Source organism: Podarcis pityusensis (genome assembly GCF_964106645.2).
Source record: "Podarcis pityusensis genome assembly, chromosome: 15".
Classification (NCBI taxonomy): domain Eukaryota; kingdom Metazoa; phylum Chordata; class Lepidosauria; order Squamata; family Lacertidae; genus Podarcis; species Podarcis pityusensis.
Window position 1 is genome coordinate 8756715 of NC_138040.1, and position 24820 is coordinate 8781534.

Below are 24820 nucleotides of genomic sequence, written 5' to 3' on the forward strand. Positions count from 1 at the left end.
TTTTGCCTGTGGTGAGAGGTATGGCAGAGGCTCCTTAAAGAGGAATTCTGTCACTGTTTTGCTTTACAATGCTCCAGAGTTAACAGGCCCTTAGGAAGCAGACCACACTCCCTCAAAACCAAGCAGTATGGGAAGCTCTGGGGCAAGAAGGCATACCAAACTCATCGGAGGCTTGCTTTGCTTTGCTTTTAATACTTTTACAATGGTTTTGCAACAACAACATTCAGCACAAAGTAGCTCACAATATGAACATAATAGCATTAAAAAGTAGCAATTCTTAAAATTGCTATAATCGTACCAAAAAGACAATAGCATATAAGGCAAAACAACAACAACCATATTCATCAAAACAGTTGATGCAGTTCAATACAAACTTACAATCACAATACAGTGGTACCTCAGGTTAAGAACTTCGTTCTGGAGGTCCGTTCTTAACCTGAAACTGTTCTTAACCTGAGGTACCACTTTAGCTAATTGGGCCTCCCTCCACCACCGCACCATGATTTCTGTTCTCATCCTGAAGCAAAGTTCTTAAGCCGAGGTACTATTTTTGGATTAGCAGAGTCTGTAACCTGAGGCGTCTGTAACCCGAGGTACCACTGCATCAGAAATGGCTGCTGAGCAACAACCCCCTGCTAGCTGGCATACTCTCTTTGGGAAGGGGCTTCTTTGCCCAGAGCAGCAGCTGTAGCACCGCAGTCCCAGGCAGCAAGATATTTTGTAGCTTTTAGTCTCGACTTCTTTTTCAGCCTCAGAGAAGTGTTTCTGTGTTGTTTTCTGAGGGGTGGGACAACAGGTTCCACAGAAGATCCAGATTGCCTAGGATGCCTTTTCCCATATGGGATATTAAAGGCAACCCCTTTCCACACTCCCTTTGGAGGAGTGCCCTTTGGGGGGGGGGGTCCTCTCCTCTCTGGGGCTGTAGGCAAAAAGCCACAGGACAAGAGTGCTTTAGCTCTTGCACTCAGTGCCCCAATGGCTCACACCTCTGGCAAGGCATGAACTTTCAAAGTTTCCAAGAGGTAAGGAGAGTAAACAGGCCCGATGAGTTTAAGGCTTTCGGGTGGAACCTCACAGACTCCCAGAAAATGCCTTTTTTCTCTATAAAACGGATGTCTATGTCTCCCCATCTCTCTCTCTCTCTCTCTTTCTCTCCCCACCTAATATGTTTTACATATTAATCCAACCTATCTATAAACGCTCTTAATAAGATGCCCTTTGTGTCCAGCGAGTCAATTTAGTCTTGGAGGCTGTTTGCAACAAAGTAATTTAATAGTATCAGAACTACTGTTCCAGAAGGCATTTCTGGTGGGGTGGGGTGGGGTGGGGTGAGGAAGAGTGTATGGTTTAACTTATGAGCCACCTGTTGCCATGTGGGGAAAAGTTCAATTATTCGCAGCGCTGGCTATTTCAAGCAAACACTGCCTCCTAGTGGTTTTTGTAGTAGTACACAGAGGTTAGAAAAAATGATTAGTTTTATATTTGCATGTTGTGAATACGTGTGAGCAAATAAAAATCCCCCTTTAAAATAATTAATTGTGTTTTTCTCTCCCTCCCCTCATATTCCAGTCCAAAAGAATATCCGCTAAGGATGCCTTAGCTCATCCATATCTTGACGAAGGGCGTTTGCGATATCATACCTGTATGTGTAAATGTTGTTTTTCCACCTCTACTGGAAGAGTTTACACCAGTGATTTTGAACCCATCACGAATCCCAAATTTGATGATACTTTTGAAAAGAACCTCAGTTCTGTTCGGCAGGTTAAAGGTCAGTATTTTAGGTTAGGAATGTCTCATTCCTCTTGGTTATTGTTGACTGCTTTGTTGTTATGTCAGATTGATAAAGCTGCATACAGAGCTAGGTATGTATAATATTTGTGTATAAAGCAGAGCATACATAATATGTGTGCACATTGTGCCTGGAGAGCATAATGTGGAGAGCATCCTTTACTACAGCATATGTATGAGAAGTGCCCCTCTTTAATCTGTGAGTTCTGAAATACATGCAAAATGGGAATGTTTCAGCATTTTGCAGATTTCTGCCCCACAAGATGTTGCTGCTGTTTTTCCTAGGCATGTTCAGAGCAAAGAGGTTTTTTTATTTTTTTTATAAGATATTTATTAAGGTTTTCAAAATATTACAAAAGAAAAATACAAAATAAAAATAGTTAAAAACAAGTCAATCTTTCCATTATTTATTTTTCATTAGCTTGTTTCCTGGACCTCCTCACGCCTCCCTTTTTTGTATTCCAGTTCAGTTTGTTGGTTCAGCAAATCCTTCCCCTCTTTGATTATCCTAATCTTTAATCTTAAAGTATTGTAACATTAAATTTTTACCTGTTAGTAATCCATTTTTCATATTCCCTTATAACATTTCAGCTAAAAACCATTTAATTTCTATCCAACATCATTCTAACATTCATTTTCCATATTTCATAATATTCTGTCATTACATTACCTTAAACTATTTTAATCTTATCTTACTATAAAAAGAACCTTGAGACTTAAAACTTAAATCTTATTTTTACCAGCTTCCCATAACCATGATATTCTTGCATAATTCTTTAAACATTTTTACTAAAGCCAAGTAATTTCATTCCAACATTTTTCTAACATTCATCAATTTTATAAAACAGTCCTAGTAGTGAAAAAAAGAAATAAAAACAAATCCAATCTTCATCCAGCGTCCCTTCCTCCTGGTCCCGGGTTTTGTCAGTCCTTATTATCCCATCAATCTGGCGCATTAACCTGGTAATCTTATATCCGAGGCCCTTAAGTCCCTTCCATGTCCCTTCCGCAGCTCTTCTTCATATTTATAGCTGTATTTTCCTTTGTCTCCTGCTCCTTTCACTCGTGGGAACTCCAACTTAACAGTATTTTTTACCCTTCTCGACAGATCAGCCCCTTTTCCATAATCGACACTAAATTCCATGTGGTATTTAAAAACATGTTTCAGAATCCCTCCAAAATTAAGAGCCCCCACAATCCCAAACATCTCACGGCCCATTGCCAGACTTGAAAAGTCCAATTTCATTGGAGGGTCTATCCAACCCCCCATTTCCAAACCAAACCAAACTTTTTCTTTCCAAATCTGGTTTTTTCCAAGTTCATTTATCAAATCTGAAAGCTCATATTCCTGTAGGGCCTGTTCTGTCAAGACACACTCCTGATTTAATTCCTGGGTGGGCTCCACATATTTTCCCACTGCCTGTTCAAAATTTCTAATCGAGTCAGCCATCAAATTTGTCTTCTCATGTAACTGTTCCAGTAGGGCATTTGTTTTATAGAAAGCACACAACAGAGCCTCTGAATACATTGTCCTGAAGGTCAGATGTCTATTCCCACGATTGTAATCTGTAACAGATGCCGGCTCCCAGGAGTTGGTTACAGTTTCACAGTCTCCCTCTAGGGGGAAAACTTCTGTTTAATCTTTCTTTTAAAGACAAGTCTAGCAACAGAGTTTCCTTTTTTCAGTTATTTTGTCAATATTTGTTCCTTTAGGGTGCGAAAGGAAACAATGGAATCACTATGTTCCTCTTCTTTTAGCTATCTGTCAAAAGCGCTTATTTCTGGTCGATGAGCTTCAAACGTCAGTCCTGACGCCCCGCTCCAGGATCAGGACGGTGGAAAGTTACTTTACTTTAAACTCACTTCTGCAGGTTTAAACAGTCCAGAAAAGATCCCCCTTCTTCTCCTGCTGCCGAAGGGGGATTCAACAATTTTAAATGATGAAAGCCAATCCTTTAGAGGCGATTTTCTGAGCTCTAGTTTACGTTGTCTTTGCTTTATTCTGTCTACAAAGAAACGGAAGGCTGACTTCCTGTTTAGACCTTCCCGTTTCAGTACCAAATTGAAATAAAAATTTTAAGTCCAATTCCTTTCTGCTCGCAAGTCCTTATTTAAAGTCCAATTGTTCAAAGTTTAAGTACTCACGGGTGCTTATTTTAGAAGCCAATTTGTCCCAGGAAAAAGGCAGCGCTCTCCGGCAACAGCTGTGCGGCTTCACTCCACGGAAATAGCAGTTGACTCACAGCACTGCGCCACTTCCCCCTCTTCGCTTCGGAGCCCGTTAGTGGGTTCCTTTGCGGGTTGGGGGGGCGCTAAGGGTGCCCGCCGAGTCCCATGGTCACAGGCTTCATCCGCCTGTGATTTTTAAAAGGGTCCCCGCTTCGCCGTAGCGGAGAAGACCCGTTTCGCGCGGAGCTAGTCCCTCCAATTCAGAGGGAGTCCGCCATTGCCGATGGCGCCACCCTGGAAGTCCGCAAAGAGATTTTTTTTAAATTACTGTAGAGATTTCCTTAATTGACTATGGCTCATGGTGTTAATCAACTTAAGTTTCCTTTAAGCAGGTGACCACTCTAATTATACTTTGTGTGATTGTTCAGTAGTAAAAAGAAAGAAAGAAAGAAAGAACATAGTAGAACTCCTGAATATTTTGAGAAAAACCAAACTGAGACAGGAGATGAGGAGCTTTGGGCTCCTACAGTACATCCTGATCTGATGAATGTTTGTGTTTCTCAAGTGGTGGTGTTCGACTTTCTTGCATGCTTCCCCCCTGTACAACCCTAATGTACTATGCAGTTCTTATCAGCTTGTGTGAAGTCGGGTTTCCTTCCTTTCATCCCTGATCACTTCTTGTTTTTCAGAAATAATCCATCAGTTCATTTTGGAACAGCAGAAAGGAAACAGAGTGCCTCTGTGCATCAACCCGCAATCTGCTGCTTTTAAGAGCTTTATTAGGTAACTGTATGTAATCACATCTGATATTCATTCACCTTTTTTTTTTTTTAGTGGTGCAGCAACTTTTAAAATGAAGCCTATATTTGAATTAAGAGCTCTGCAACAACTTTAGCCATGCACCTAACGTGTTATTTGAGTGCTTTAGTGTTTACCATGATTAGGTTTTGTCCAGCAAGAGCTGCCACCGTGCAAAACCCCACTGAACAGGAGCAGAGAGCACTTGGCGAGTTGTTCCCTTGGGGTTTTTTCATGGCGCTACAATCTTCTTTGACTTGATTGGGTGTGCTAGAAGTATTCCATAAAGTGGTAATCAGCCACTCATCCAGGAGAAGGAGTTGGTGTTAAGCAGAGAAGGGGATAGGAAGCCAGTGGAAGGAATTAAGTTACACGCCTTGATCAACAAGGGGGTTGAATGCCTCTTGACCAGGCTTCCTCAACCTCAGCCCTCCAGATGTTTTGAGACTACAATTCCCATCATCCCTGACCACTGGTCCTGCTAGCTAGGGATCATGGGAGTTGTAGGCCAAAAACATCTGGAGGGCCGAGGTTGAGGAAGCCTGCTCTTGACAGGAGAGTTGTGAGGGGAACTGAGATGTGAGGGGAAGGTTGCAGGAGCCAAGATGGGAAATAGGTAAGGCAAGAGCACAGCGTTCAGACAAAGAGACATTTAAAGCTCATTTCCCTTCTGAATAATCCTGACAATTATAATTTGCACCTCACCGAATTAAAATTCAGAAGAACCTTAACGAAGTACAGTTAAGATGACTCTCTTGGTGGGGATGGATGTGCTTTCAGTGTATGGAATCTACTTAGCCTAAAAGGCAGATACTGTATTTGCAACATATGGCCTTACTATCTCTCTCTCTCTGTCTCTGAGCAACCACAGTCACACCTCTCGAATCAGGGGGCGATATTTCTTCCACAGTCTGTGCATTCTGGCTGCCAAGGCTCTGCTGCCTCCCCGTGCCTGACCCCACAGACAAGTGGCAAGTGCCACTGCCATGCTAGCATGCGGCGTGGCCTTCTCTGTGTTCCTGTAGCCTCTTGCAGGTGAACGCTGATCTTCTGTGTCTTTCTGCCTTCCAGTTCCACGGTCGCTCAGCCGTCTGAGATGCCTCCATCTCCACTGGTCTGGGAGTAAACGTGGAAGATGTACTACTGAAGACATAATGTAGCTTTCCACTGGATTCTGGGATTTGCAATTCTGGACATTTAATCATGCTTGTACTGTAATTTTACTAATGAAGTTTTAAATTAACAACCACTATCCTTGTATGATATATGAATAAGACTTAGAAATGTTAACTAGGCTTTTAAAATTCCTGTCACGGGTGGGGTTGTGCTTTTAGGAGAAAAAAAATAATTATTTTATCCAGAGTTGCACATGTTTTGTTTTTAAAGTATGAATTGTAGCGCAGCTGTAATCTTGCTTGGCTCTGAACAAACAGAGGGTTTGAACCAAATTGGTGGGGAAGTTGCTTTAAAAATAAATAAATGATGGGGCTTTTCTTCTTCTTTTTTCCAAGTGGATAAGTCATTTTTGATATCGAGCCATTCCTGAAGATTAGGGATTTTTTTCTAAAACAAGAGAATAAAAAGTTTAGGGAGTACAGAAGTTTTAAAAACTGTGACCAATCATGAAACCCACCTGATGACAATAGCCCAGCTTCTGTGGGCAAGTGTCACCTGGCAGTTTAGAAGAACCCTTCTCACTAGTGGGGGTGATTGTGTGCTGTTTTCCAATCAGATGTTGCGAGTAGAAAGAATGAGTTTGTGACTAGGGAGAGATGAGACTCCTTTCCCCTTTCCTTTTTAACCCCCCTTCCTCTGGTATAAATAAATATATATAAATATATATATATTTAATCTATTTTTATTAGAAGTTTTTTCTGCTCTTTTCTTACATAAACCATCCCTTTCTACCCCACCTTCCGCGTGCATCTGCAAATGTGTGTAAATAATTCCATTTCCGGGGCTAATAATGTCAAAGAATCTTGCTATCCATTGCTGTGTAAAGAGAGAGAGAGAGAGAGAGAGAGCGGAAGAGAGGAAGTAGCTTGCACATTTTAGGTCTGTGAAACATTGTGGGTTTTTGTTTTTTTTTAAATTCTGCACTGGACAGTCAGCGAAAAAGAAAAGCAAAAACGCAAAAAAAAAAAAAAAGCACATAGGGAATTACGTTAATTGTATTTGTGTCCATAGGCAAAGCTGTGGAAGTCTTGAAATGTCACAGTAGTAAATGATTTTTATTATGTTTTGGCTAACTCCTTTTTGTGTGTGTGTTCTGTTCAAACACTGAATTATTCTGTGCATATGTGTATATATATATATGAACACAAACTGAAGGCCTCTACCTCCTGGAGTATACAACTTGGTTTGTTTACCTCCACATGATTTTTATTTTTATTTTTAAGTTCAGTGTGGAGACTTGAAACTTGAATGTCCCTCCCAACTTTTATATTTAAAAAAAGGCAAGAAAAATTGAAGACTGTTTTTCACCTGTACAAAGAAATAATGAATGGATGGTCTTAAATTTTGAACATTGGTCTGGGATATTTAGAGAGAGAGAGAGAGAGAGAGAGAGAGAGAGAGAGAGAGAGAGAGAGAAACCTTGGTGTTTGTCATGGACAATTAACTGTTAAAGTTATTGTAAGTTATCTGTATTTAGCAGAGTATTTTCAAGAAGAGTGATCTGAGCTGGAACTGAATACTATTAGTTAAGTTATGTTTTTGGAAGTTTTAACTTCAATGAAGTAATTATTTTGCTGTGAAAGAGACAAACGTTGAATTTCTCGAACAAAGATGATGAAATATCTTTGTTTTTTATGTGGCTCCTGAGGAATTAAAAACAACAACAACAAGAACAACAACAACCAACTGAAGCATTTCAATTCACTTGAATGAATGAGAAAACGTGTTTTAACTTAAATATGAGCCCAAGAAGACACTGGTATGAAAGGTAAAATCTCAGAGGTTGGTCTGTTAAATGTGGCACACTTGCGGGTCACTTTGTACAATGTAGATTTTGAAGTACAGTGGTGGAAACATTAAATGTGACATTTGAAACAAACAAAAGAAGCACCGTGACTAAGTCTTCTGTTCTCCATCTGGCCGAGGCGGGTTGTGGATTCTCTTGCTGACTTCACCTTTATATTGAATCCACGTTCTTGGATGTGGGACTTGGGCTGTGTTTGCTACATGGAGTTGTCCAATGAACAGATCATTCAGAGGCTGCATGCCAGCTACTGGAGACTTACATAAGATGTGGACCTCTAGGGCAGGGGTAGAGACTTTCCTTCCTGTGGAAGGCTGCATTCCTCTTGGGGGTAAAGTTTATTTCTTAAAGGCCTCCTGGTTAGTCGGGGCTGATCTGGCCATAGAAGCTGAAAGTGGGTGAGGCTACTACTATTCTCCATCCTCACTGCCCATCAGGCTACCATAGGGGTTTCGCTTGTCAGGGAGCTTTTGCTCTTGCTTGCTTCCGTCCGATAAGGATGCTTCCTTACACAGAGTCAGACCATTGGCCCATCTACCTCAGTATTGTCTGCTCTGACTGGCAGCAGCAGCGGCAGTCTAGGATTTCATACTGGGAATGCTCTTGGCCTTACCTGGCAACGCCGGGGATTGCACTAAGGAGCTTCTGCATACGAAGCAGATGTTCTACCACTGAGCTGTAGCCCTCCAATGTGCTTTTCATATAAAAACCTGTACACAATTCCTCTGGCATGTGCATTGCCCCTACAGCACTTTGAAGCACATTCTACGGCACTTTCATTGCCTTGTCTTACTCTCCCCCCCCCCCCCATTTGAACAATCAAAACATTTTAACCCTCATCTCTTAGGGATGATTTATTTGGAACTGGATTTATTCTAAACTGGCATTTATTTTAAGTGCCCCTCTGGAACCTTTTGGATTTGGAGTGTCAACAGTGGAGCTTGTCCGTTTTGCCTCGCACATCCAAAAACCTCTTCCCAAACATCACTATCTCATCCATGCTCCAAGACTCTTCAACTTTGCCCATCTGGTTGTAAAACTAGAAACATACAAATCACAGGACATAGGAAGAAGAGGAATGCATCAAAGGATGGTTTGTGTGCCGTTAATAAAGGAACAATTGAGGTTAAACACAGGTCGTTTAGGATTTGTTGCATTGTATTGGCGAAAAACCCATCTGGGGGGTTGTATTTCCCCGCCACACACTTCCAATAAATTGTCAGTATATTTGGGGTTGGTTATTGCTGTCGGCTGAGTAGTTGTATTGTCCATGGTAAGTACGTCCCATAACTTTGCTATTCCAACCAGTAGTGACCACTGCCCATTGGATTTGGTGGCCCAGAAGGCAGGAAGCCCAAACAGCAGGTAAAGTCAGAACCAGTTCTCATTTTGTCCCCATCCTCCGCACTGCTGAGTTTGACAAAGGTAACTGAGGTGGTGGAGGAGGAAACGTGAGAGAAGCCCACGCCATGGGCTGGTTTTTAGGAAGTAGGCAGGTGGAGCCTGCCTGAGTTTAGGTTGGTGGGGCAGTACCCTGTTCATCCTAATGGACCCATCTTCATCGAACACATCTTGAAAATGGTGTGGGCTCTTGTTTTCCTTTTTTCGGTGTGCTCTGGGTCCTAACTACAGGCAAGAGAGTAATACAATCTCTCTCTTAATTGCAGGAATTGATGTACTGTCTGAATGTCAGGTTAGATGAGCTTCATCCAAGTTGCTATGCTACGCCAGCTTCCCATTGTACTGATGGGAACTTAATAGGAAATCACAGTGGTTTTGATGGTACCCAGGTGACTGGTGATGCTTTTAAAACTGGCGTGTACCTTGGGATGCCATTGTGGTATAGAGGTTAGAAGTGCCTTTCTCGACCTTGCGTGTTCTTGAACTACAACTCCCATAATCCCTGACCACTCGGCAAGCTGGCTAGCAATGATGGCCGTTGTAGTCCAACAACATCTGGAGACCCAAGGTTGAGAAAGGCTGGGTTAGAGTGTCTTAACTAAGACCTGGAAGACCAGGGCTCAGATCCCTGGGTGACCTTTGGCCAGCTGCTGCCTTTCAGCCTAACCAGGGCACCATTAAGCTATTAATCACACCACCGCTCTTTAAGTTTTCTTTCACCCTCCCCAGCTCAACAGTTCTGTGCCTCCTGGAGTGCAATGAATTATTATCAAATAATATCCTATTCTTACTTAGCTGCAATGAAGGCTGCAAACAGGCAGGGGCCATGCTCATCTTCTCTATTGTTCCAATTTTAGTATATGTGCTGCCGAACCAAGAAAATAAGTGTGTATTTAAGGAATCTAATTCGGGAACATAATGAGAAGATCGGAGGTCAAATTAATTGGAATTAGCTTGCAGATATTTAATTGGCTTAAGATTTCATATAAGTTAAGTGATGAATCAATATGTTTAATTTTAAAATTAAAGGATATAAGGATGTTAATGTTTTAGTTAAATTTCATAAGAACTTTGATTTGGAAAACCGTTAAAAGGAAGTGCATGGAAATTCAACCAAGGGGAAGCGAGGAAGTCACTTAACAATGTTAATAAGTGTAATTTTAATAAGGTTATGATTCATGTTTATTTGTTTTGTTTATAATTTGGGGGGGGGTTTAAAAGAAGATCGGAGGTCATGTCAAACTTAATTACAAAACGATGTACAGAATAAGTAACAAACAAGGAATGAATGAGTGTTTATTTTTTATTTTCTCTTTAATATCTGTAGATTATATTATACGGTTTTAAGAGCATTTAAAATGAAAAGGAAAAAGACACGCTATCTCTTTAAAGCACTTTTCTTCCCTCCCCCCAAAAGAATTCTGGGTACTGTAGTTTGTAAAGGGCTGCTAGGCATTGCAACTCTGCGGGAGGCGAACTACAGACTGCGCTTTAAAGGCACAGCGTCTTTTCGGGGATTCCACGGGCAACAGCTTCCCTCCCTGCGCCGGGTCTGCTGCCTTCCGAGCCCTTTTCCTTGGCAGTTGCTCTGAGCTCCGTCTCCTTTTGCAAGAAGCGGCCCGGCCCCTTTGCATTCCGCAGCCCTTTTAAAAATGGGCGGGCGCAAAGTGGGGCTGGAAACACCCCTCCCGCTCTTGGAGAAACCAATGGAGGAGGAAGAAAAGTGGGCCGATCTCGGATGAGAAGTCGCTGCTGCAGGGAAGCTCATTGATTTGCACCGAGAAAGACGCGATGGCGGCTGGGGCAGCGACGCGCCTCCTGGAATGGATCTTCGCCTTCTATTTCCTCACTCACATCCCCATCACGCTGCTGGTCGATTTGCAATCGCTCCCCGGGGCAGGATTTTACCCCCGCAGCGTAAGTCAACCGAGGACGGGTGGCTCAAGCTGCAATCCCTTCCGTACTTTCTCAAACTTGGGGAATGGAGCTTTTATTACTATTCCTGCAAGGCGGCGAGTGGGGTGAGGTTTGCTTCTAGGTAGAAAAAGCGAAGGATCGCCCTTGTCTGCTGTGCTGTTTTTAATAATAATAATAATAATAATAATAATAATAATAATAATAATAAATTATTTATTATTTATACCCCGCCCATCTGGCTGGGTTTCCCCAGCCACTCTGGGCGGCTTCCAACAAAACACTAAAATACAGTAACCTATCAAACATTAAAAGCTTCCCTAAACAGGGCTGCCTTTAGATGTCTTCTAAAAATTTGGTAGTTATTTTTCTCTCTGACATCTGGTGGGAGGGCGTTTCACAGGGCGGGTGCCACTACCAAGAAGGCCCTCTGCCTGGTTCCCTGTAACTTGGCTTCTCGCAGCGAGGGAATCGCCAGAAGGCCCTTGGCACTGGACCTCACTGTCCAGGCAGAATTATGGGGGTGGAGACGCTCCTTCAGGTATACTGGACTGAGGTCGTTTAGGGCTTTAAAGGTCAGCACCAACACTTTGAATTGTGCTCGGAAACATACTGGGAGCCAGTGTAGGTCTTTCAAGACTGGTGTTATGTGGTTTCGGCGGCTGCTCCCAGTCACCAGTCTAGCTGCCGCATTCTGGATTAGTTGTAGTTTTTCTTTCCAAGGTGCCTTTTAAGACGGCAGCTTCCGTCTTGCAACACAGTCCAAAGGGGCAAGAGCTGTACCTCAATCGCAGAGCATGCGGTCAGCATGCAGAAGGCTTTTCTCCTTCCAGCCTGGATAGCTCAGTTGGTTAGAGCGTGGGGCTAATAATAATAATAATAATTTATTATTTGTACCCCGCCCATCTGGCTGGGTTTCTCCAGCCACTCTGGGCGGCTTCCAACAAAGATTAAAAATACATTAAAATGTCACACATTAAAAACTTCCCTGAACAGGGCTGCAAGGTTGCAGGTTTGATCCCTATATGGGACCGCTGCATATTCCAGTGTTGCTAAATGATCCTCAGTGTCCCTTCCCTCTCTGCGATTCTATAATACAGGGCCTATAAAACCAAGTGTTTGCTCTGCGCCTGTAGCTTTTTGCCCTCGGGTCAATGTGCCTGAATTCTTGACTGCAGTGCTTGCTGAAAGATCCTTGAGATTATGCCGTTAATATCTTGCTGTTAAGATTATTATTGAGGGCGTTCTTCTGCAAAAAACGAAAAGCACACACGTTGGCTCCATATGCAGTATACATTTAAAGCAGTATCATGCCGCTTTGAAAAGCGGTGCCTTCCCCCAAAGAATCCTGGGAGTTGTAGTTTGTTAAGGGTGCTGTTAGGGAGACCCCTTATTCCCGCACACCGAGGTACAATTCCTAGTTTCATGAGAAGAGAGCTTTGACAAACCACTCTCTAAGAATTGTAGCTCTGTGGGGAGAATCAGGGGGTCTCCTAACAACTCTCAGCACCCTAAACGAACTGCAACTCCCATGGTTCTTTTGGGAAGCCCTCCCTGTTCAGAGTGGAATGATGCTTCCTTAAATGCATATTGCAGAAGGATCTCGTCGCAGGGCCAAAAGTTGCCCCCCAGGTTACAATATAATTCCTTGTGATATGTCATTGATTTGTAGTCCCAGAAGAAACCACGGTTTCCCAGTCTCCAGTAATGTGGGTAATATCTCCCTACTGCAGATTGGGCAGGTGGCTGATCTGATCCTGGTTCCATATCCTCTTTTGCAATCCAATATTAATATTAAGTTCAAATGTAACAGGAAACTGTGGTTTAACAAGCAGTAGGCAAGAAAAGAGGGGAGGGTCTAATAAACCGTGGCTTGCTAGATTGCTGTGACCTGTGGTTATGTGACTGTTCCCTCCTATTCTTTTTGCTTATATTTATCTTTGAAGAGCCATTTGTACTGAGGGCATATTAACAGTGGTCAAAATAAGAGACGGGAGATTTTTATGTTTAGCTGCAGCTAACATTCCCTTTCCCCCCCTCCCCTCTCTCTCCCTAAGCTGAAAGAATTGACAAGCTGGTACACGGTTTCATTTAAGGACCCCATGATGCAGGACCCCCCCGCCTGGTTCAGGGCCTTCATAGTCTGCGAAGCCTTCCTGCAGTTGCCTTTCTTCCCTATTGCAGCCTATGCCTTCTGGAAAGGTTGGTGTGCCAACTGGGGTGGGGTTCAGGGGGAGCACTTGTGATTAGGAATGTAGGAAGCTTGGTCCATCTAGCCCAGTATTGTCTGGGCTCGTCAAGGTTTCTGGCAGGGGGCATTAGAACAGGGGAACGGTCTCCCTCAGGAAGCTGTGGACTCTCCTTCACTGGAGGTTTTTAAGCAGAGCTTGAAAGGCCATCTGTCGTGGATGCCGTAGTTGAGATTCCTGCATTGCAGGGGGTTGGACTAGATGACCATAGGGGTCCCTTCCTACTCTACGATTCTATGCTTCTGTGACTTGATGGGCCTGATCTCAACAGGGCTCTTTCTAAGGTTCTCATGAACATTATGGCCAATAGCTCAGCAGCTTTTGCTAATGTTACCCAAATAGTGTTTTGATCTGCATTTTAACAGATAATTTTATATACAGTGGATGCTCGGGTTGTGAACATGATCTGTGCGGGATGCTCATTCGCAACCCGCAGTGGTGCATCTGCGCACAGCCGGGTTGTGATTCTGCGCATTCGCAAAGCGCGATTTAGCGATTCTGCGCATCCGTGACCGCCAAAACCCGGAAGTAACCCGTTCCGGTACTTCCGGGTTTCGGCGGGTGCGTAACCTGAAAAAATGCAACCTGAAGCGGCTGTAACCCGAGGTATGACTGTATATATATGCCAGGGATGTCCAACAGGTAGATCGTGATCTACTGGTTGATTGCGGGGCATCCCTGGTAGACCGTGTGACCTTGATTGATCCCCCCCCCCCCAAAAAAGCTCAACAACTTTGGTCAATAGAATGGGTAGACCACTGCCAGTTGTTTTTTTAGTGGGAGTAGATCGCAGTAACACCAAATAAATCTTCATCTAGACATAATAATTGAAGGCTGTCATCATGCAGCCCCCGTGGGAGGACTTGTTGCACCGCATCGCAATTTTGGATTGCATGCAGCTGCGGTAGAGGCAGGGAGCAGAAGAGAAGGCGGGGTTTATACTGGTGGTTTCAAACAACAGCAGAAGTTTGAATAAAGCAGGGGTGGAGGGACACAGAAGAACCGTAAGGCTGTGGGGGCACTGCTGGAAGGAGCTGTGAGGGGATGGGGGCTTGGGTGAGATGCAAAGGAGGGCGGGGCTGTCTTAAATTGTTTTTAAATGTTATATGTTTATTTGGGTACTTGTGGGTTGGGGGCTTGGTTAGGGGCTTGTTGGGCAGTGTCCATTTTTTTATTAGTTTGAATACATTAGTATTGTTAATTGTTTTAATTATTTTTATTATGTATTTTGTAATTTTATTTTGTAACTTTGTGTTGTGAACTGCCCTGAAACCGATGGGCATAGGGCAGTATACAAATTTTAATAATAATAATAATAATAATATAGGGAGAGTTGTCGAGCAGGATACGCGTGTGTATGCATGTGCGATGTGATCTGAAGAATATTTAAATTCTGCTCTTAAAAAAATCCAGGCAACTGCAAATGGATCCGAATCCCAGCCATCATTTACGCGACGCACGTCATGACCACGCTGCTCCCCATCTTCAGCCACGTCCTGTTCAACGATTTCTCGCGGTCCAAGCACCCTGCGCCCCAGATGCTGCAGGAACGCTTGACTCTCTGCGCCATTTACAGCCCCTACTTCCTGATTCCCTGCCTCATTCTTCTCACGATGCTCTTCAGCCCCCTGTATAACCAGGTGGATAAAAGGAAAAAGAAATAAGCTGGCGAAGATTCTTCCTAAAAGAGGGGGAAGGAGTCAGCCCTTGGATTCAGAAGCTTGCAAACTGGGCCAATAAAATGGTTTTTTTTATTATTATTGTGTTGGTGTCCGTGAGGTGGATGGATGTATAGCTCAAAGGGAGGGGGACTTGCGGAACGAGGGCCACATTTTCTTCTGGGCAAGCTTCTGAGGGCCACATGCCAGTGTGCAGTCACAAAAAAACCCAAAACCCTATCCATCCAGACAGGCAAGAAGCCTTTTCAGAGTGAAGGACATAGTTCAGTCAGGCAGCAACACTCGAGGAGGGTGTGCAGCAGGGCCAGTGAAGGATGTTTTCTGGGGAAGAGTCCCAGGGCCAGATGGAGAGCATGTGACTCAATCTCAAGGTTATGGGTTCGAGCCCCATGTTGGGCAGAATGATTCCTGCATTGCAGGGGTTTCCACTAACTAGATGACCCTTGTGGTCCCTTCCAGCTGGGTAGTTCTATTATTCTCATTCTCTTTGGCCCCCAGGTTCTCCATCCCTGACATAACTGAAGCCCCTTGTTATTTACCGAGGAGGAAGTGGAATTTGGCCATTTCCAAACCGACGTCCTGCCCTCGAAACAACCTGCTGATCTGGTAAAAGAGGTTGTTTCGCCTCTGGGTTTGTGTCGAAAGAGCACCGATGCTAATCTATTACCCTCTTGGTTCATTCTTATCCCAGGATATTCCAGAGTAAAGGGGTCGTGTGCTTCTCCTTTCCCCCAGGGTGAGGGATTAAGAGCAGCTTTGTCGAATGAACTGTTGCTCTGCAAACCACTACTGTAGACCAGACATTTCCAACTCCCAAGAGACACTGATCTACTCCCAGTATTAAAAAACGGGCAGTGATCTACCCATTGTCATTGGAGGGAGAAGGAGTGTGCATAGAGTGGGTGGATTGCCCAGAGTTGTTGAGCTTTTGGGGGGAGGATTGTAGTGTTTTTTAGTCCTCCCCTTAACTTATTGTACATGATAAGGATCCCGTGATCTACCAGGATCAGCGAAGGACCTCCCGGTAGATTGCGATCTACAGGTTGGACATCCCTGTTGTAGACAAGGTGTTGTATCAAAGTCACTTGGTACGATACTTCTTGCACTGGCAAAATGGTAAGGACGTGGGTGGCGCTGTGGGTTAAACCACAGAGCCTAGGATTTGCCAATCAGAAGATCGGCGGTTCGAATCCCCGCAACAGGGTGAGCTCCCGTTGCTCAGTCCCTGCTCCTGCCAACCTAGCAGTTCGAAAGCACATCAAAGTGCAAGTAGATAAATAGGTACCACTCCGGCAGGAAGGTAAATGGTGTTTCCGTGCGCTGCTCTGGTTTGCCAGAAGCAGCTTAGTCATGCTGGCCACATGACCTGGAAGCTGTACGCCGGCTCCCTCGGCCAGTAAAGCGAGATGAGCGCCGCAATCCCAGAGTTGGCCACAACTGGACCTAATGGTCAGGGGTCCCTTTACCTTTACTGGCAAAATGATGTTCCACAAGAGGAAAACGTGAGTACATTATGGGAGGATGGAATCGGAGAATTGTAGTTTTGGAAGGTGCCACAAGGGCCAATCCCTCTGCACTACAGGAACCATGGCTGCAGAATCCCTGGCAGATGGTCAACCTCTGCTTAAAGACCCCTCAACGAAGGGGAGTCCACCACCATCTGAGGTAGTCCTTTCCATTGTCAAACAGCTCTTGCCCTCATAAAGTTCCTCTGATGTTTATTGTGGTCTTTCTTCCTTGTCATTTGAACCCATTGGTTGGGGTTCTGCCTTCCGAAGCAGTAGATATGGCGGCCATATTCAAATATCACTTTTCAAGCCTTCAGGCGAAACACAACCAACCAACTCCCTCAACTTTGCCTCATAAGGCTCGGTTTCCAGACCCTTGATCATCTTGGTCGCCCTCCTCTGCATATGGAGCCAGGATCAGATCACACCTGCACACCTTCCACCTAGTCAATCTCCTCCTCAGAGTGCAGTGTCCAGAACTGGACAGTCGTGCGACAGATTGCACAAGATTCAAGTGTTGCGTCACAAGGACCACGAGCAATGCCTGCTTTTTCCATGCCAGGCTAATTTTACATGCTCTCCCAATCATGTTTCCAGCCCACACCCAAATGTACTAAGGGCAACTTAAAAAGGAAATGAGGCGTCTTTAAAAACAATAATTTATTTCCTGATTTCCTTGAAGGTATTTTACAGGGCTTTTTTTATAAAAACCAAAAAAAAAAAAAGAACAATGGGAAGTTGTGTAAAACACAGAACAGTCTGATGACTTTATAAATGACTGGCCATTTTTAAAAAATCTTCAAAAATACAATAGCTGTAGCTGTCCCTAAATACCTTTTAGAAATATCTTATTGCCAGACCTAAAGTAAGTCCAAAAGAGTATTTAAGATCTAAACTTTTTTTGTTTTGTTTTTGAGAGGTGATCTTGGTCAATTCAAAAAATAAAAAGGTCAAAATTGCCCCCTCCCATTCCCCCCCCCCTAAAAACCCCCCATTAGACTATAGGAATGGTTCAAGATTTCCCAGTGTGTTTGGTGCTGGTCATAAATTCTCTCTCTCATTCTCTCTCTCTCTACTTCTGGAAAATGAATTGGTCGATGAATTCGTTCTGGTCCGCTTCTATTTTACACAGCGTTTGATATTCGATGCGGTACCTGGAGAAAAAGCAAAGCAAATGTGTTAGCTCGGCCGTCTTCTGAGTCCAATTAGCCACGGCTGGCCAAAATGGCTGAAGGGTCAAGAGATGACAGGAATTGCCCACGTAGCATGTCTGAAAAAGTGGGCTCTAGTCAGGACTCGCTAACTTTTGACCTTCCAGATTTTGCTTTACACAACGAGAACAGCCTTGGCAGCTTTCCGTCAGTCTGAATCAGTGTGCTCAATGACCAGATCTATTTTCCTTCTTTGGGGAAGGTTTCAAGAATGGCGCTATAGGAGAAATCCCTCTTCAGTTGGGGCTCCACATCTGTGGAAGACTCTCTCCAATGAGGCCCACCTGGCATCTTCACCAACCTCTTCCTTGGCACAAGGTAAAAGCTTGCCCTTTTTGCCAAGCTCCTGATGAACAAGGACAGGTGAGGAGGGATGTTGCTGAACTGCAACCTCCCTCCCAACCCTGGCTATTGGCCATGCATGCCAGGAATGATGGGAGTTGTAGTTCAGCAGTGCCTGGAAGGCTGCAGATTAGGCACCCGGGCTCTCTGCTTTTGCCATGAAGGGCTTTCAGCTTCGAAAGTGTGTAATAAGCAAGACTCAAATACATCCAAACAGTATCTCTTACTATATGAACACAAAAGGAGGGATCAGAGTTTTACAAGCATAAGCAAAAGCATTCCCCAGATAAGGAATACTGTTGGCCACCTGCTACAGATCACAGGTTAAAAGCTCCCTTCCCAAGTTTGGTTTTTCTCAGATTTCAGCCGGAATTAGAAACCACCAGGCAATTGCATGAACGTGGGGCTAGATTACTTCATCCCCTGTATGCCCACTTGACCATTTCGATCTGCAGAACTGGCATGGCTACAGATGCCAAATAACACTTGTTACGGCAGTGCAAGAAATAGATCTTTTAGTGTAGCAGCACCTTTGGAACTCCCTGCTGATTGACACCCCCCCCCCCAAAAAAACACCCCGGGGAATTAGAAGCTGTCAGTCAGTTGCATGAACTTGAAAAAGGGACTTAAAAAAAACAACAACCAGTGATCTGCAGCAGGTTGTTGACAGTATTCCTTGTTTTGAAGGATTCTGTATGCGTTTCTGCAGCTGTCAAGCTCTTGATCTTTTTTCTCTCTATATATAATATAAATACTATTTGTATCGATTTGTGCTTATTTATTGTGCAGGTAGTGGCAGGACTCCATCTTCGCCTCAAAGGTGCCTCACAAGATGCTCTCATTTTTGCCGCCCACAAAGTAAAAACATTCAAAGAGACATGACAGTTCAGTTGGCTAGAGAGTGGTGCTGATAACGCCAAGGCTGAATCCCTTTATGGGACATCTGCATGTTCCTGCATTGCAGGGGGGTTGGACTTGCTCAGGGTCCGTTCCAACTCTATGATTCTATGACTGGCTGAGGTCCAGCGCCGAGGGCCTTCTGGCAGTTCCCTCGCTGCGAGAAGCAAAGTTACAGGGAACCAGGCAGAGGTCCTTCTTGGTAGTGGCACCCGCCCTGTGGAACGCCCTCCAATAAGATGTCAAAGAGAAAAACAACTACCAGACTTTTAGAAGACATCTGAAGGCAGCCCTGTTTAGGGAAGCTTTTAATGTTTGACGCACTATTGTATTTTAATATTTTGTTGGAAGCCGCCCAGAGTGGCTGGGGAAACCCAGCCAGATGGGCGGGGTATAAATAATAAATTATTATTATTATTATTATTATTATTATTATTATTATTATTCTCCTCCTCCTCCTCCACCACCACTGGCTCTTATGGGAGGACGTGCCATAGTTTAACTCTGCGCTGTGTGAAATAGTATTTTGTCTGTCCTGATTCTTCCGACATTCAGCTTCTTTGGCGGTCCATGGGTTCTGGTGTTATGAGAGATGGGGGAAAGCTTTCCTGTATCCCTTTTCTTTTTGCACCTTTCCAGCTGTGTTGTCTTCTCGGCTATCAGCGCCTGAAGCTGCTGCTGCTGGGCTTCTCTTTGCTTCGCTATGGACTTCAGCAAGTTGCGGGCGCCAATTGCCTGCGGAAAGAGGAATTTTATTCTGGGCGATCCCGGAGCACCTTAGCAGCCCTCCAATTTGGGGTGGAGGGGGGACTGATTCTTAGTGATGCGACGCAATGAAATAAATCTTACCTACAATGAATGGAGCTTCAATGGATTAAAGAAGTGGTTGCTTTTAATCTGCACATATATTGCAGGTGGAGAAAACTTTTTTAAAGTGTCTTTGCACATACCCCACTTGGATGACGCCTTCCTGCGATCACAACCAAGCACCCTTTCAGAAGATGTTTGCCAGCCACGGACTTGTAAGTCTCTCAGCCAGCACAGCAAGAGACTCTTAATCTCAGGGTTGTGGGTTCGAGCCCCATGTTGGGCAAAAGATTCCTGCATTGCAGCGGGTTGGGCTAGAGGACCTTCGTGGTCCCTGCCAACTCTACAATTCTACGATTCTGTGATTTGAAAATAGCAGGGCCATCACCCGAAATTGTATTGACGCAATCGTACGTTCCTCACTTCATCAGTCAAATGTAAAGGTAAAGGGACCCCTGACCATTTAGGTCCAGTCGTGGCCGACTCTGGGGTTGCGGCGCTCATCTCGCTTTCTCGGCCAAGGGAGCCGGCATACAGCTTCCAGGTCATGTGGCCAGCATGACTAAGCTGCTTCTGGCAAACCAGAGCAGCACACGGAAACGCCGTTTACCTTCCCGCTGGAGCTGTACCTATTTATCTACTTGCACTTTGACGTGCTTTTGAACTGCTAGGTTGGCAGGAGCTGGGACCGAGCAATGGGAGCTCACCCCGTTGCGGGGATTTGAACCACTGACCTTCTGATCGGCAAGTCCTAGGCTCAGTGGTTTAACCCACAGCGCCACCCACGTCACTCAATGAAATGTGCATAGGAGAAAATAAATGCTCTGAATAATAATAATAATAAACGGTAACTGGTTTTTAAACAATGCATGTCTTGCAGAAGGCATCAGCAGAAGGCATCATCTCAAGAGAGGTATCCTCTTCTTGCTCTCTCAAGAGGGAAAGCCTCCTCTTCAGTTATGAATCTGTGCTTCAAAAGGGCCTTGGATAATTCCCAACCGGGAAACCCAGCTACTGTCCAGTTTTAACAATAGTCGCACGATGCTGCATGTCTGTTGGGGAACAAAAAATTACTGGAGAAAAGGCGCATGCAACAAAGGGCTAGCCTACTTATTCTGACGTCTGGAGTAGAGAGAAAAAACACAGGCTCGTCACTTTGCCCCGTCAGGTTACCTTAATCTTCTCATTTTCGGTTGCTTTTGCTAGCTGATCTACCAGTTCGATGAGGCTGCCCACTATTTTCTTAAATTCTGCAATTTCTGGAAAGGAGGAACAGAAACAATCAAGACCAAGGTTCTCTCTCTCCCACCACGGTTATTAAGCAAACATAGGCAAGTTAGGAAGATGCTGTCATTGCTAATGGCTGTTCTTGATTTCTGAACCAGAATTCACCAGTAAACAGGAGACATTCCAAGCAGTGAACAGTCAAGCAATGTGTGTGAACCAGCCCTTTGACCAAACATGAATGTTGCCCAAAAGAGTGACAGATGTAGGCCTGTGCTCGGCAGAGAGGGAACTTACTGTCTACAAATACTTTGCATTCTTCTTTCAGCTCAATCGTTTGCTGGGACACCTCCGGGTCCAAAACCCTCAGTTTGTTCAGTTCGTCAAAGTGAAAGCCTGCTTCGCCTAGGATATCTTTGGCCATGATGGATCCTTTTTAGGCTTCTGTGCAAAATAACCAAATACAAGAAACATTTTTTTTAAAAAGGAGAGAAGGGAAAAAGAAAGAGATTGTATCCCTCGATATTGGGATGCTTGGGTTCCTAATAGGCTTTGATGCTTGGGCTCCTAATAGGCTTTGATGCTTGGGTTCCCAATAAGCTTTGATGCTTGGGTTCCCAATAGGCTTAGAATCATAGAATCATAGAATCATAGAGTTGGAAGAGACCACAAGGGCCATCGAGTCCAACCCCCTGCCAAGCAGGAAACACCATCACAGCACTCCTGACATATGGTTGTCAAGCCTCTGCTTAAAGACCTCCAAAGAAGGAGACTCCACCACACTCCTTGGCAGCAAATTCCACTGTCGAACAGCTCTTACTGTCAGGAAGTTCTTCCTAATGTTTAGGTGGAATCTTCTTTCTTGTAGTTTGGATCCATTGCTCCGTGTCCGCTTCTCTGGAGCAGCAGAAAACAACCTTTCTCCCTCCTCTATGTGACATCCTTTTATATATTTGAACATGGCTATCATATCACCCCTTAACCTCCTCTTCTCCAGGCTAAACATGCCCAGCTCCCTTAGCCGTTCCTCATAAGGCATCGTTTCCAGGCCTTTGACCATTTTGGTTGCCCTCCTCTGGACACGTTCCAGTTTGTCAGTGTCCTTCTTGAATTGTGGTGCCCAGAACTGGACACAGTACTCCAGGTGAGGTCTGACCAGAGAAGAATACAGTGGCACTATTACTTCTCTTGATCTAGATGCTATACTCCTATTGGGCTTGTCGCCCATTTCCTTATTTCAATACAGTGGTGCCTCGCAAGACGAAATTAATCCGTTCCGCGAGTGTCTTCGTCTAGCGGTTTTTTCGTCTTGCGAAGCAACCCTATTAGCGGCTTAGCGGATTAGCGCTATTAGCGGTTTAGCGGCTATTAAAGGCTTAGCGGCTTAGCGGCTTAGCTGCTAAAAGGCTATTAGCGGCTTAGAAAAAGGGGGGGAAGCGGGGGGAAAATCTCAAGACTCGCAAGACATTTTCGTCTTGAGAAGCAAGCCCATAGGGAAATTCATCCTGCGAAGCAACTCAAAAACGGAAAACCCTTTCGTCTAGCGGGTTTTCCGTCTTGCGAGGCATTCGTCTTGCGGGGCACCACTGTATATCCTTATGTACTCTGTGTGGAGCTTCCCTTAAGGTTGGTTCAGAAGCCGCAGCCAATGCAGAATGGATCAGCAAGACTGTTGAAGGGGGTGCCTTATTGACAGCACATAACAACTCTGCTGAAAGAACTGCCAATGCGCTATCAGGTGAAGGATAAGGCCGTGCTATTGGCATATAAAGCCCTGAGTAAGGCCTCATCTATACTATACAGTTAAAACAGTATCACCCCACTTTAAAAGTTGTGCCTTCCTCCAAAGGATCGTGGAAACTGTAGTTTGGTAAGGAGTTGTTTGGTGATGCCTAGTCCTCTCACAGAGATTACACTTCCTAGCCACTCTGAGAATATTTTTGCCACATTTTTCCAGGGCCGAGACCCACTTCACCAGTCAGGATGTGGTTTTAAACTCAATTTAACAACTGTAACGAAGGCCTATCATTCATCTGCCATTCAGATAAATATGGGGAACCTTTAGCTCTGTAGATGTTGCTGCCTAGCAGGGGAGGAAGGAAGCTATTTTTGGTGGCACCTGTGGAACTCCCTCCAAAGGGACACCTCTTTGGCTATGTATTTATGCATATTTATGGGAAATAAATAACATAAATAAATAGAAGCCAGCCTTGTGGCAGGGAGCGTCAAAACTTTTATGTGTTTAGAAGGATGGGAGGGAGTGTCTTTACTTTATTAAAGTATTCTTGGACCACATCTCAAGGTTACAATACAAAACAAATCATAAGAAGAGGTTGAATAAAATCAAGACAACTCTTTAAAAACACACACAAATTGCCAGCTGATGAAACCTTCCTTTTACAGCTCAGCTCTATTGTGTTTCTACTGATGATAAAACACACTTGGGCAGCCTTGCCAAACAGCTGATTCACAGCTCTAGCCAGTGGTCCACTCCCCCTGAACATGGATGCTCCCATTATTCCCACCTATGGCTGTGACCCAACCTAACCCTTCCTACAAAGCCAACTTCCCCGGACCACCTAGCCCGGCATCCTGTTCCGTCACAGTGGCCAACCCTTTGGCAATCGGAAGCCCACACAAAAAAAGCCACCCCAAAATAGTAATAATAATAATAATTTATTCTTTATACCCCACCCATCTGGCTGGGCTTCCCCAGCCACTCTGGGTGGCTTCCAAAAAAATATTAAAATACTGTAATACATCAAACATTAAAAGCTTCCCTAAACAGGGCTGCCTTCAGATGTCTTCTAAAAGTCTGGTAGTTGTTGTCCTCTTTGACATCTGATGGGAGGGCATTCCACAGGGAGGGCGCCACTACCAAGAAGGCCCTCCGCCTGGTTCCCTGTAACTTGGCTTCTCGCTGTGAGGGAACCGCCAGAAGACCCTCGGCACTGGACCTGAACGATGGGGGTAGAGACGCTCCTTCAGATATACTGGACTGAGGCTGTTTCGGGCTTTAAAGGTCAGCACCAACACTTTGAATTGTGCTCGGAAACGTACTGGGAGCCAATGTAGGTCTTTCAAGACCGGTGTTATGTGGTCTCGGCGGCTGCTCCCAGTCACCAGTCTAGCTGCCGCATTCTGGATTAGTTGTAGTTTCCGGGTCACCTTCCAAGGTAGCCCCACGCAGAGCGCATTGCAGTAGTCCAAGCGGGAGATAACCAGCTGGTCCCGTGAGACAGACTGCCCCTGAACAGGGAGGCTCGTCTCTAGCTACTGCAGCTGCTAAAGGCGAGCATCATATTCCACCCCAAGCGCCACCCGAGGCCCCATCGCCTGCTGGCCAAGCAAGGCAGGTGCCCCAGGGAAGCCCACGAGGATGGGCACAAAGGCAGACAAGCAGCCCTGGCGGACGGGCTGCCTGCTGTTCTCCCAGCAACTGGCACGTAGAGGCATGGGCTACCTGCCTGCCTGCCACCCTCTTCGCCCCGCCTCCCAATGCCACCCCTATGGGGTCCCCGTCGCCCGGCTCACCTGCAGCCCCTGCGGACGCGCCAGGTGGCTCCCGGCTGCCCCTCCCTCCCTCCTCCAGCGCGGCCTTCCGCTGCCACGGCGACAGCAGCAGCAGCCGCCGCCACTGGCTCCGCCTCCTGCCGCCCCGCCCACAAGGAACGTACCACTTAGCGAGGCGGGGGAATTGAGGAGAGAGAAGGCATCCCGGGAAGTGTAGTTTCCCTAGGAAGCATCCAAAAGCAAGGAGGGGGAGCGCGAGGGATGGCGCCAGAGACGTCTACAGAGAAACGGGGAACCATTGTATTTTAATCAATTGTTTTATACTTTATACACGCGACGC

The 24820-nt window shown here is 45.0% G+C and overlaps 3 protein-coding genes across 4 annotated transcripts in view; 2 read left to right on the plus strand and 1 right to left on the minus strand.

Moving 5' to 3' along the window:
• Nucleotides 1-7818, plus strand: part of NLK (nemo like kinase) — a 94769-nt gene extending 86951 nt beyond the window's left edge. The window contains exons 9-11 of one of the 2 annotated variants that reach the window (XM_080983049.1): nucleotides 1570-1768; nucleotides 4647-4746; nucleotides 5827-7818. In XM_080983049.1, coding sequence (XP_080839175.1) covers nucleotides 1570-1768; nucleotides 4647-4744 — 297 coding nt within the window. In that variant the 3' untranslated portion in view covers nucleotides 4745-4746; nucleotides 5827-7818. The remainder of the gene's footprint in view (nucleotides 1-1569; nucleotides 1769-4646; nucleotides 4747-5826) is intronic. The other variant, XM_080983048.1, reaches the window with a different exon arrangement.
• A 2849-nt stretch (nucleotides 7819-10667) lies between these two features.
• Nucleotides 10668-15056, plus strand: TMEM97 (transmembrane protein 97). Its single transcript, XM_080984180.1, has 3 exons — nucleotides 10668-11053; nucleotides 13108-13252; nucleotides 14713-15056. The coding sequence occupies exons 1-3, from the start codon at nucleotides 10928-10930 to the stop codon at nucleotides 14961-14963; spliced, it is 522 nt and encodes a 173-aa protein (XP_080840306.1). The 5' UTR covers nucleotides 10668-10927; the 3' UTR covers nucleotides 14964-15056.
• Nucleotides 15057-17128: 2072 nt separating this feature from the next.
• On the minus strand, nucleotides 17129-24613 carry IFT20 (intraflagellar transport 20). The gene is made up of 5 exons (XM_080983294.1): nucleotides 24502-24613; nucleotides 21265-21411; nucleotides 20917-21002; nucleotides 19568-19671; nucleotides 17129-17640 (listed from the first exon to the last, which is right to left on the minus strand). The coding sequence occupies exons 2-5, from the start codon at nucleotides 21389-21391 to the stop codon at nucleotides 17559-17561; spliced, it is 399 nt and encodes a 132-aa protein (XP_080839420.1). The 5' UTR covers nucleotides 21392-21411; nucleotides 24502-24613; the 3' UTR covers nucleotides 17129-17558.
• Nucleotides 24614-24820: the final 207 nt, after the last annotated feature.